General features: G+C 38.7%; 1 protein-coding gene across 4 annotated transcripts in view; it reads right to left on the reverse strand.

Moving 5' to 3' along the window:
• Positions 1-13,469, reverse strand: part of jmjd1cb (jumonji domain containing 1Cb) — a 204,414-nt gene that overhangs the window by 98,631 nt on the left and 92,314 nt on the right. For all 4 annotated transcript variants that reach the window (XR_007957276.1, XR_007957277.1, XR_007957278.1 and 1 more), the window contains one exon: positions 6,403-6,516. Coding sequence is in view for 1 of the 4 variants with exons in the window: in XM_052027380.1 (XP_051883340.1) it covers positions 6,403-6,516 (114 nt within the window). In the remaining 3 variants the exon portion in view is untranslated. The remainder of the gene's footprint in view (positions 1-6,402; positions 6,517-13,469) is intronic.

A 13,469-nucleotide genomic window follows, 5' to 3' on the forward strand; every position in this document is an offset into this window, starting at 1 on the left:
TTCTATCATGTTCTTTGTTGTATTCACCTTAGGAATAATCCCTTTTTCAACGACTGGTGCTAAGCACAAGGTAGTTCTGGGCAGTGCATCTTGTGGTTTTCAATTCATTTCCCTAAACCACTTCCATCTCCTCCTTGTCATCATTAATTAATAGATTCTTCTTGGCCAGGAAATTCCAAGGATCTTTTATATACACATTTTGGAAAAGTCTCAAGCTTAAGGACTATTCCTGTTTTAAGTTTCAAGCAGTCCAAGTCTTAGAGCATGTTGAGAACATTGCTGTTGCAGATATCTGCCCTGAAGTTGGATGTTCATCAACATGGTAGAAGTTAATGCCTGAATTCTGTATGACTTCTTAATTTGTCAATCAACTTCACCTGAAATTTTTGCTTTCCCTGCTTTCTAGTTATCACAACCATAAACTGACCTTAATGGAACTTGCACAACAGATTATGGTGAAGAACTTGCTGTTTCTTCGTCCTTATTGGCAAATTTTCAACAACATGGGCTTAATGTTAAATAATTACAATATTCAGCTACTTCCTATGTATAACCCACAAACACAGAACCTTACAATGATCTTGTCTCAGAAACGTAAATGATAATTTAATTAAGTTAACTTTAGATCTTAGTTATTAAGTTACCCTTAAATGAGTAATTATTTTCTGAAGTTGATGGAGACATTGGCTATGTATTTCAGATCAACAATGGTTTTATTTTCTGAAGGTTATAGGAGATGTATGCTGAACAACACTTAAGCTGTTTTAATTCAAACCACAAAGCAGATAGTATGAAATGGCTGAAATGAGGCAGTAGCATTTGCCTTGGATGAGGGAAAACACATTACTCTCATTAACTGAAAAGGTAAATCTTAAATTTAGACTAATACTAAATGAAATCAAATCTTGCCAGTGAGGCAAAGTTCTGCAGGTTCAAACTGAGAACAGTTTTAACAAATGTGTTGCTTGCGTAAGGGACGGCCTTTGTTTGGCTGTTCACTCAGGCATGCCACCAGCAAGTAGTTCTAATCTGCAGGAAAAAGCACCAGCAATAAATATGAACCCACCAATCCCATGAGATATTGTTTTCTTGCCCTAGTTATTCATCCCTATTATTGAGGTAGGGATGCCTGGAAATTCCTGCTCATCTTAAAGCCATGCTCACTCATCAGATATGAAAGTTGCATCTATCCACCAGCTGCAATAACCCTTGTCTTCTGAGCATAAAGAAAATTTTTAAAACTTGGCAATTTTCATAGAATCATAAAATCATAGAATCGGGCCCTTACGACCCACCTCATCCACGCCAACCATAATGCCTATCAATGTTAATCCCATTTGCCCGCGTTAAGCCCTTATCCATTTACTCCTTTCCAAGTACCTGTCCAAATGCCTTTTAAACATTGTAACAGTATCTGCCTCCACTACTCCCTCTGGCAGCTTGTTTGGAGGTTGTGGGGGCAGATACTTTCTTTCACCAACCCTTCTAACTTCATTCTACCCAACTATCTCTTTTACATTTTATAAAGTCATCAAGTCAGAGTCATAGAGAGATGCAGCTTTAGCCCACTGAGTTCACGTCAATCATCAACCACCCAATTCTATACTAATCTTGCCCCAACCCATTTTATTCTCCCCATATTCTCATCAACTGCCTTCCCAGATCCTACCACATACCTACACACTAAAGACAATTTACAGTGGCTAATTAACTTAGCAACCTGCACATTGTGGATGTGGGATGAAATGCACAATGTCACAGGGAGAATGTGCAAACTCCACACAGACAGCACCGCAGGACAGAACCAAAGTTTCTATAAATATTACTGAGGCCGCAGTCAATATTTATAGTAACTTTTCTTTCTATTTGCTTCCAATGTTTTACGTATGATCTTCCCAGTTATTCTGTTTTCCCCTGATTTCACACTTTCCTGGCTTAATGTGCAAATATTGAGAGTTCCATTGACGATTTCCAAGTGGAAGTTAGTTTAAGAAAGGCAATAAGATTAAAGTGAAGACAATCAGTCAAATGAAAGAGTAGAATATATCATTTCTGGAGGGCCAAGGAAAAAAATTTAGTCCATCAAGAGACTGAATGGTGGCTTAAATTTACGATTTAAAAAACTATGGAAAAGAGTCCAACGTTAAGTCGGTTTGGGAGCCTGTTCACCCTGCTTATGGCTTGTACCAGTAAGGTCAATGATTACGCATCAGGTCCCCAAAATCAGGTCCCCATCAGGTCTTCATTGGCAACATTGGTAAGAGTGCAAATAACTGATAGGCACATTGAAGATAAACTCTATTCAGGACAATAAAAAGACAAATTAAGGAAATTTACTAATCTTAAGCATGTCTAAGACCTTTTAAGAAAGAAAATACAAACTTCAAAAGCATTAATTTAACATGCTTTCTGAACTATAATTCATGTCCAATTTTAGCTTATTCCACAACAGCACTCCCTTACCATTTAAACAAACACACCACATGCAAATCATCCAGAATTACCTTTTCAGATACCTTTTTATAAGACAGTACTCACACATTGGTCATTAGTTAAATATAAATAATTGTGTTTTTGATTTTTTGTTAAAAATTAGTAATAATCAAAGTCTTTGGGCATGTCATTCAAATGTAGAGATTAAATTTTCTCTAGGCATCTGTTGAAAAGGTGGATAAATGAAAAGCAAAAATACCAGTGTGGCAAACTGAAGAGATTCAAATAGTGAATTTGAAAATGATGGGTAAAGATATACAAAAGATGAGACATGCTTAAGGAGTTGAGAGAGAAATTGGAAATGGAATGTGTATTTAAAGGATGGATTTCTTCAGAAAGAATGTGATAATGACAAGTTTGAAAACATATGTTATACTACCCAAAGCAAGACGTTGGGCTAGCTTGTATAGGGACCAGGAATACAAGGTCTTATAACAAGGAGTGTAATAAGAACAGGGTAAAAGGAGGTGAAAGGGTTCCAATCAATGACACTGCTTTGAAAGCAGAGCTGGGGCACATGCAAAGTTTGCCATGGTAGGAAAGATAATGCTGGAAAAATAGCACATTGTCTTAACAAACGATCTCAACCTTAATAAAGAAGCCCATGAGTTCATACTTGTTAGAAAGAGAAGGTGAAGTAAGCAAAGGAGTATAATTTGAGAAGGTGGTTGGTCATGGGGATAAAATGCCAATCGTTATCTTTTCAGGATAATACTGAAGATCAGGTGGATTTGTCAGAAGAGAGTGAAGCAACCAGCAATAAAGCTCACCAATAGTCCGGGACGTTCAGCCCAACTCGTTCATGCTGACCGAGAAGCCTATCTATGCTAATCTGATTTTCCTGCCTTTGGCCCATTTCCCGCTATTCCTTTCCTATCTATGTATCTGTCCAATTATTTTTTTAAACACTGATTGGATCTGCCTCTACCACCTCCTCTGGCAGCTTGTTCCATATACCCACCTTTCTGTGTGGAAAAACTTGCCCCTCAGATCATCTTTAAATATTTCCCCCTCACCTTAAACCTCTAGTTTTAGACTCCCCTACCCTGGGGAAAAAGACTGTGACTGTCTACTTATGTATGCCCCTCATAATTTTATACATCTCTATAAAGTCACCCTTCAGCGTCCTGCACTCCCATGGAGACATTCTCATCCAAGTCAGGTCCCAGAATCAATCCCTGCAGTACATTACTGTTTATAGTTTTCCAGTCAGAAAAACAACCGTCCACCACTACTCTCTGCCTCCGATCACCAGCCAATTTTGGAACCAATTTACCAAAACACCTTGGAGCACATATGCCCTAACTTTCTGGACCAGTCCACTGTGCAATACCTTGTCAAAAGCCTTGCTAAAGTCCATGTATACCACGTCCCCACCACCTTGCCGCCTTCAATTTTTTTTTGTAAACTCCATAAATCAGATTTGTGATGCAGAATCTTCCAAGTACAAAACCATGCTGATGCCCCCAAATCAGTCCCTGCCTTTCCAAGTGATCCGAAGTCCTATCCTTAAGAATTTTTTCCAATCGTTTCCCTACTTCTGATGCAAGGCTCACCGGCTTGTAGCTTCCTGGCTTATTTGTACTGCCCTTCTTGAATATGGGAATATTAGCTACTCTCCAGTCTTCTGGTACCTCACCCGTGACTAACCCCCTGCAAAAATCTCTTTCAGAGCCACAGCAATCTCCTCCCTTGTTTCTCATAATACCCTGGGATCGACGGCATCAGGCCCAGGGATTTGTCCACCTTAATGTGCATCAGTATTTCAAACACCTCTTCTTTCCCGATACACATATGTCTCAGACTACCAGCGCACACATCTCCTAACTCCCCATCCTTCACCCTGGCAAAATATTCATTCAGAACACCACAAATAACCCCCTTATCCACAGAAAGACATTCCTTCTGGTCCCTGAGGGGACCTACTCTTTCCCTAGTTAACAAATCCCACCCCATCTAGACCTCTTATACTCAGGCAATCGCTGTCAATATTCAGAAAATTAAAATCACCCACTACAACAACCTTATGGCTTTTACATCACGCTGCTGTTTGTGTACATATTTGTTCTTCCAAGTCCTGCTGACTATTTGGAGGCCTGTAGTATAATCCCATCAAAGTGATTGCCGCTTTCTTATTTCTAAGTTTCATTTGCTGATCCCTCCAGTATATTCTCCCTCAATATTGCTGTAATGCTCTCGCTAATCAGCAGTGCAACATCTCCTCCCTTTTGGACGTGCCCCCCCGCCCCCCCCCTCCCCGCGGTCACACCTGAGAATACTACACCCAGGAACACTGAGCTGCTATTCCCGCCCTTCCCTCAGGCCCGTTTCAGTGGTTGCCACAATATTATAATCTCACATGCTGATCCACGCTCCCTGCATTAAAGTAAATGCAGTTTAGCCCACCAGCCCTCTTTTGCACCCCACCCATCCCTGGCTGCTCTGCATCCTAGACTTGCCTGTCCATTTACTACATATATTTCTCTCTTCCCTCCTGCTGCACTGTCATTTTGGCTCCCACCCCCTGCATCACTAGTTTAAACCACCTCAAGCACCACTGGCAAGACTTCCTGCTAGGATATTAATCCCCCTCTAGTTTAGGTGTAACTCAAATTCTTCTTGTAGAGATCACCCCTGCTCCTGAAGACATTCCAATTATCCAAATATCTGAAGCCCTGGCTCCTGCACCAGCTCCTTGGCCATGCACTTAGCTGTTCTGCCTTCCCATTTCTAAACTCACTCCTGCGTGACACAGGAAGTAATCCCGGACCAGCTGATTTGATGAAGTATCGCTAAGACAACTATTCACCACATACTTGAGTTAGTCTGCACAACCTGGAATTTGAGAGAGCTAAGTGGATGACAGTGAGTAAATGGGGAGAATAAATATTTTGCTGGGTTTAAAGGCAACCAAGCAGAGCAAACAAGTGACTAAAATATTAGCAGATGCTGAGATTTTCTTACAAATGGAAGGCAAGATGTTTGGCATCGTCAAGTGCAGTTACAAATAATGTGCGATGTACTATCTTCATGAAGTTGACAATACAGAAATATAGGTTGTGAAAGATATTAGAAAGTGACCAAGGAAGATGGCATGGTCAGGAAGTGTCCTTGCATATGGGTGCAAGAGATTAACTAGTACAGAAAATTGAGACAGAGGGAAAGGAGAGCTACATTAGAAACTGCAATCACCATGGATGAGCGGCATCATAGCAAACAGGCTGAGAAACGATTTTGCGAGTAGAAATCAGGATGGGTGGGGGTGTGGAGGGGGAAGGGAGTTACATTAGAAAAAGACCTTTAAAATTTAAATGGGGGAACACAATGGGATGTATAATAAAAAAAAGGTAGGATGAGATGTTTGATGAACAAAGAATGTGTAACTTGACGAGATGATTGTGGTAATTTAAGAAATATTACCAGAATACATTGTTAGAAAGCATATTAGGATGGAGAGAGAACAACAAGGACTAAGATGTTGTCATTCAAGAATGAAATTTCAGTCAATTCACTGTCAATAAACTAATGGAATCAAAAGCCTTGTTTCATGGTGAGCATGTATTCCGGAGGAAGATGAAGAAGTGGATGAATGCTGCTCCATTGACATAGTTAATGCAAACAATAATGCTGGCAAGACCAAAGGAGATTGGTGAGGTTAGCTTCAATCAGACAGTCACCTAGCAAAGAATATGGGGCAGTTGTGGTTTTATTGCAGAAATGAGGTCAATGATGTGTGCCTCAGCTTATACAATTATCAACACTACAATAACGTCTCAGGGATCATACCTATTACAAAACAATCATTTTCAAATATTTCAGGTCTAATTTTATAAAATACTTCCATTTCATAAAGTTGAAATATTTTATTATCATTTTCTGACATTACAGAAATGTTGAACACTGTCCTACCTGGTAGACCTGGAAAGCACTGTCCCCAGGTATAAAATTCAGCTGTTTATCCACGAAGAATTCTATTGCAATTAATAAATGAAGCACAGTCTTTCCAACTACAGACTTGAATGTCTAAACAGAACAAGAAAATAACTTGGTTGACGCTTGATTGATTACAGGTGCTGCAATTAAAATTAACATTTTTAGCAGAGAATCCAAAATGAGTTAAAAAACATGGGTAAGCCACCTTAATTAATATATTATGTAACTATCCAACAAAAATACAACAACTTCTTAAAACTTGTTGATTTGAAAAGTCACCAACCTGAAACGGGAACTATAATTTTCTCCACACAGAGCATTTCAAGCATTTTTTGTTTTAATTTCAGATTTCCAGCATTCATTGTATTCTACTTTTGCATTTTAACATAGTTCAAGCACACCACATGCAAACTACAACATAGCACACCACATGCAAACTACAACATAGAGTCATTGAGTCGGAATCACAGTCACATAGCACAGAAGCAAATATAATTGCATTTTTTGTTGTTTTGCACTTCATAATCCACATTCATGCATGATCACATATGAAAATAATTCAATTGAAGGTGTTCTTAGGATAAATAAACCAAAGCTTATGTTTTTTTAAAACGGTTGTCACATAGATAAGATATGGAATCAAAATTTCAATGTCATTTTGTGGTGCAACTGTAAAATATGCAAAAAAAAAGCGCGAGTCCCTTAAATTACTACTCAGCATAAAATATTAATGCAAGGTAGTATACAGTCTGAAGAGGTATTAAGAAGCAGCTTTAATGAAAGAAGATTTAGATTGGATTTGCCTCCAGTCCTGAAGGTTTGCACAGGGAATGGCAATTTTGCTGAGGGCCAATGGTCTCTCACCTTAATAATGAACTACTGGCCCTTGCCAATATTAGATCTTGAAACTGACAACAACTTCAAGAATTCCACGCATTCACAGCTTACGTGAAGATCCCATAATCGTTGACAGTGATTCAACTCTCCTACAGCATTGTTTTACAATATTTGGCATCATGAACATCCTATAAAATGACCAATAGTTTAGTCTTTTATTAATCTTACTCTGAAATGTCCAAAAGTATGACATTTTGTTGCATGAGGTGCAAGGAAGTTTTTTTAAAAATGGCATAAGCAGCCATGATTACTGCTTGGAGAAGGGAATAAAGGAATTAGCAAAACTAATAGTTAGACCCAAGGGTTAAGGGTGGAACAGAAGCAATTGCTATTTGTCCTTGGGTATAGCTGCACCTTGGAATGCTGGGAAAGAAAGGGAGTCTTGCAAGAACCTCTTAATTAAATCTGAAATGTCTCTGAAAACCATTGTGAAATATTTGATGAAGTATTGTAAAATTAATCTGATTAATACTAACCAAAGACAGGATGAGATGAGGGCAGGACCAATTGATGTGACCAAGGAAGAAGAGCAGAGATTAAATTAACACCTCTGGTGCAAAGACATGGGGGAATGATTGAATAAACAAAAGATATCTGTTTTACTTGATCCTGTAATGTACATTAAAAGTATATAAACAGAGGGAAACTGTGCTTGGGCAGAACAGTCTCAGAGTTTCTGGGCTGTTCTACTGATTAATTAGTACTGCGCAAAAAAGCTTCTCTCTACTACTCCGGACTTCTTGATTTTATTTCACCTCTACACTGCTCAGTAAACTTTTTCGGATACAAAATTAAATTTTCTCTTTGTGGATATAACTCCCTCATAAAACTTTATCGGTATGTTCCAATTTTATACAGCTTTCTGTATTTTGGAGGAGGAAATTGTACTTCTTCCTTTGGTGCCTATGAGACATTATGATCAGCCTCTCATGAAGCTTGATGACATAACAGTTAACAAGTTCCAGGGATCTCCTTGAACTGATGACAGAAAGTAACTAATTTGTGAAATATATGGCAATAATACTTCATTGCGAATAGTTTTCCTTGAAGTCAGTGCTTTGCTGCTAACCACAAGACCCAGGCTACAAATTTGAAAAGAGGAATAACTCACGAAGTGAGTTAAAAAAGTTTTTTTTTAAAAATGGTGGATTTTACTATCTTTGATTTACTTTGCTTTGCTATATTTCACTAAAAAAAATGCACTTTTCACACAGGATCCAAGAGAACCACAACACAAAGAATGTTATTTTCATAAAGCAGCACATCATCTTCAAACTATCATATCACAGAATTGAAACAAAATTAACAAGTATTAAAACAACTGGATAGCATGACCTTTGGTTGGTCACGAACTTATACTTGACATTATTACAAATCTCAATTTTAAAACACAGGAACGTATGAATTAAGAGCAGAAATAGTTCACTCAAACCCACTCAGCCATTTAATAAGATCATGCTGAACCGACCATAACCTCAGCTTCACATTCCCATCTACCCCACAGTAACTTCTCATCCCCTTGCATATCAGGTATCTGACTACCTCTTCCCTAAAATAATTCAAGGACACAGCTCTACAAACAAATGACATATTAACATTTTTTAAAAAGTTAAAGCCTCCAGAAAACAGTGAATCACTTGAACAGGTACAGTAGTTTCATATCCAAATCAGCAGCAACGCAGTCATTTGCACGTGGCATGAGTGTAGATTTCTGTTGCTAGTTTTTCAAACTGTCATCCAACAACAATGGAAAAAGAGAAAATGGAGATTTGTGGTTTGATCCACAGCTGCCTGTTCTGCAGTGAAAAGCTGGCAGTTTTCCACGTAAGTGCTACCAAGTACAAAATGTTCCTGCAAACGCCAAAATCCCAAGCTTACTGAACATTCTTCTTTAATTTCCCCATTGCACTGCACTGCAACATTCTGGAGTCGAACAGCAAAGGAAACTTGCTTCAGTGAACTAATATTTATGCTGCAAAATTTGCTTACGGACAAATGAACAGTCCACTAATTCCAATGGAGAGAACATAGGACACAGAACAGTACAACAAAGGAACAGACCCTTCAGCTGACTATGTTGTGTTAAATTAATTAAATGCTTAACTAAACTAATCCCTTCTGCCAACACAATGTCCATATCCCTCCATAAACACCCGTGAAGGACTAAACAATTTACATTTAGTTTTTGGTAACTGAATTTACTTAAATACTGCCAAATTTGTGCAAGGAACTTGATAGTTTAATTTAGACTCTTCTTGATGATGGTCACTATCTGGTACACATATAGTGTGATTGTTACTTGCCACTTATACAATCATGCATGATGTTGCACAGGCATGGAAGGCATCATTTGCTGAGCAGTTGTAAATGAATTGAACATTGTACAAACATCAGGAAACGTACCCACTTCTAACCTTAAGGAAGGAAAATCTTTGATGAAGCAGTTGAGCTGGCCCTAGCACCAGACCCACAGGAATACCCTGCAGTGATATCCTGGAACTGGAATGATCGACCTCCAACAACCACAACCATCTTCTTGTGTATGAGGTACGACTCCAACTATCTTAATATTTTCCCCAATTTCGAATGACTTCTACAAGCCATAAAATACTGCCAATGATAGCAAGGGCTTCACTCTCATCTCACTTCTGTTGTTCAGCTCTTTGGTCCATGTGTGGTCCAGGGGAAACCCACAATGGACATTAGTGCATTGGTCAGTAAGCGCTGCTTGACAGCACTGTTGAAGATGCATTCCATCATTCTCCAGGCAATTAAGATTAGACTGAATGGGCACTAAACAGCCAGAATGGATTTTTCTTGGTTTTTTTTTGTGGACAGGACATACCTGGACAACTTTCCACATCATCCAGCTCATGCCACTACTTTAACTGTACTGGAACAGCCTAACTAGAGATGCAGCTAGTTCGAGAGAGTGCAGGCCTTCAGTACTACAGCTGGGATGTTGACTGGCCCCATTACCCTTGCTGTATCCACTGCTGACAGACATTTCTCAAAATCGAATGGACAGAAGACCAGGCGGGTACTGTGATGTTGGGACTGAAGCAAAGTGCATCATCCACATGGCTATTCTGGCTGAATGTGGTAGTGAAAGCTTCAGCCTCGCCTTTAGCACTTACATGGTATGCCCCATATCACAATGCCAGAACAAACTTGACCCATGAACCTCCTATGGAAACCTTAGATGAGCAGTAAAATACCATGCCAATTATGTCATTAATCATCTCAGTTTAAAGTGAAAAATGAGGAATTTAAAATTACAAAAAAAAAATTCTAAACAAAATGAATTAAAGATAATTACAAACATTGCAACAAGCAAAAATAATTTTTAAAATGTAACTTACCTATTCTTCTTTCCTCTACCACAATTAGTGAGATCTAGAACCTACCACCTTCTGGATTAAAGATTTCTTCCTCCATTCCCCTCTAATCTCACCACCAATTACTATACATCTATAACGTTGTGTTTTTGATCCTCTGCAAAAGGGAATAAAACTTTCTAATTTATCTTGGCCCCTCAATTGTTTTTTTTAAGGTTTCAAGTAAGTTTCTCCATAGCCTTTTCTATTTCAAAAACAACAACCCAAGCTCAACCAATTTTTCTGGTTGGCTACAATTTTTCAAATTGTCATGAGATGATTATCTCCACTATGCTCTTGATGGATAGAATTTACACTGTAATTCAGGGAACTACTCAATAGCCACTGTACAGGGGTTGAGGATGACTCTGGCAATGACTTTCTCTATAGCAAAGAGCTATAGCAAATTCCTCTATGGAAACCACAATCAATCAGATTCATCTCCTTTCTTGAAGATGATCACAATTACAGAATCACTGAGGTTTCTTGCTGTATCCCCTTCTTCCCAGAAGTGGATAATGAGATTGTGGAGTTATAACTGAAGCTCTTCACTGCCAAGTTTTAGGATTTCAGCATCAATGCTGTCTGCCTTCAAGGCCTTATTTCTGAGCTGGAATGCAGCCTTCAACTTCTTGTTGGTCAAGGGCAGCAGTAAAAGTGACCTAAATGCGATGTTGTGGGATCGAATCCAGCGTGCTCTTGGTAAAGACAGAATAACCGTTGCAGTACTCTTCGAAGTGTTCCTTCTGGTGGGTGTCGAATGCCAATCTGTCCCTGATGAGTTCACTTCCATTCCTGGCTCTCAGTGGTGTGTGGCCTTCAGTGTTGGAAAGAAAAATCTTGTCCTAACTGGAAAGGATTTAACTGGATACAAAAGTACCATATATTTCAATATCATAGAAGAAACAAAGAGATAATGTTTTACTGTTCCATGTACACTGAAGAACGAAGTTACTTACAGTGGCATGCAAAGGTTTGGGCACCCCTGGTCAAAATTTCTGTTACTGTGAATAGCTGAGTAAAAGATGACCTGATTTCCAAAAGGCATAAAGTTAAAGATGACACATTTCGTTAATATTTTAAGCAAGATTTTTTTTTATTTCCATCTTTTAAACTAACAAAAAAAGAAAAGGGCCCGAAGCAAAAGTTTGGGCACCCTGCATGGTCAGTACTTAGTAGCACCCCTTTGGCAAGTATCACAGCTTGTAAACGCTTTCTGTAGCCAGCTAAGGGTCTTTCAATTCTTGTTTGGGGAATTTTCACCCATTCTTCCTTGCAAAAGGCTTCTAGTTCTGTGGGATTCTTGGGCCGTCTTGCATGCACTGATCTTCTGAGCTCTATCCACAGATTTTCGATGATGTTTAGCTCGGGGGACTGTGAGGGCCATGGCAAAACCTTCAGCTTGTGCCTCTTGAGGTAGTCCATTGTGGATTTTAAGGTGTGTTTAGCATCTTCAGTTTTTTTTTTACAGACGGTGTGATGTTTGCTTCCAGAATTTGCTGGTATTTAATTGAATTCATTCTTCCCTCTACCAGTGAAATATTCCCCATGCCACTGGCTGCAACATAAGCCCAAAGCATGATCGATCCACCCCCGTGCTTAACAGTTGGAGAGGTGTTCTTTTCATGAAATTCTGCATGCTTTTTTCTCCAAACTTTCTTGCATCCTCACCACAAAATTCAGCGTCAGAAGTTTGCAAAGGAACATCTAAACAAGCCTGATGCATTTTGGAAACAAGTCCTGTGGACTGATGAAGTTAAGATAGAACTTTTTGGCCGCAATGAGCAAAGGTATGTTTGGAGAAAAAAGGGTTTACAGAAAGCGTTTACAAGCTGTGATATTTGCCAAAGGGGGTGTTACTAAGTACTGACCATGCAGGGTGCCCAAACTTTTGCTTCAGGCCCTCTTCCTTTTTTGTTATTTTGAAACTGTAAAAGATGGAAATAAAAAAGTAATCTTGCTTAAAATATTAAAGAAATGTGTCATCTTTAACTTTATGCCTTTTGGAAATCAGGTCATCTTTTACTCGCTTAGCTATTCACAGTAACAGAAATTTTGACCAGGGGTACCCAAACTTCTGCATGCCACTGTATCTGCCATTTTGAGATGTGGCTGCAGAAAAACTGTGTAGACTTTTTAATTGAAGCCATTAGGAACACTTGAAACATTGTGCTACGTAACAATAGAAGCACTAATATATTTTGAGTGCTCTGCTTAGTTACTACAATAATCAGTCAGTTTTTCAATTATTATTTATATAGCAGTGTCCGATCAAGAATGTTCAGAGGTTGTAATAAATTCAAGATACTATTCCCTCGTGATGACAAGATATATTACAATCTGGCATCCTTCCATGAAGTACTTGCATCTTATAAACCAAAAACCTTTATGCTAATGTTTATGGGCAACTCTAAAGGCTGCCTTAACTGGTTATCTATGAACAGACTTTTAGCTTCTCTAAACGAGAGATTGAGGTGCTAATTAACCATAAATACAAGCCATTCTTAAGACTGGAAGCTCCAGCTTTCCTCAAGGAAAAATAAACAGTCTTACAGACACCTAAAGGCAGAGATCCAGCAGAAAAATGTTCTGCTGCATCAGATCCTTCACAACTCTCCACACCATCAATCATCCATAGTTATTCATAAAACACTCATGGGATAGTATTGAGTTCTACATGAAATTTACAACAAATATTTCACAAGGCAGCGTAATAATTTTTAAATACTTAATGAATTCAAGCAAAATGGCACTACTCAGTAACTTTAC

This window comes from Pristis pectinata, chromosome 12, assembly GCF_009764475.1.
Source record: "Pristis pectinata isolate sPriPec2 chromosome 12, sPriPec2.1.pri, whole genome shotgun sequence".
In the NCBI taxonomy this organism is placed as follows: Eukaryota; Metazoa; Chordata; class Chondrichthyes; order Rhinopristiformes; family Pristidae; genus Pristis; species Pristis pectinata.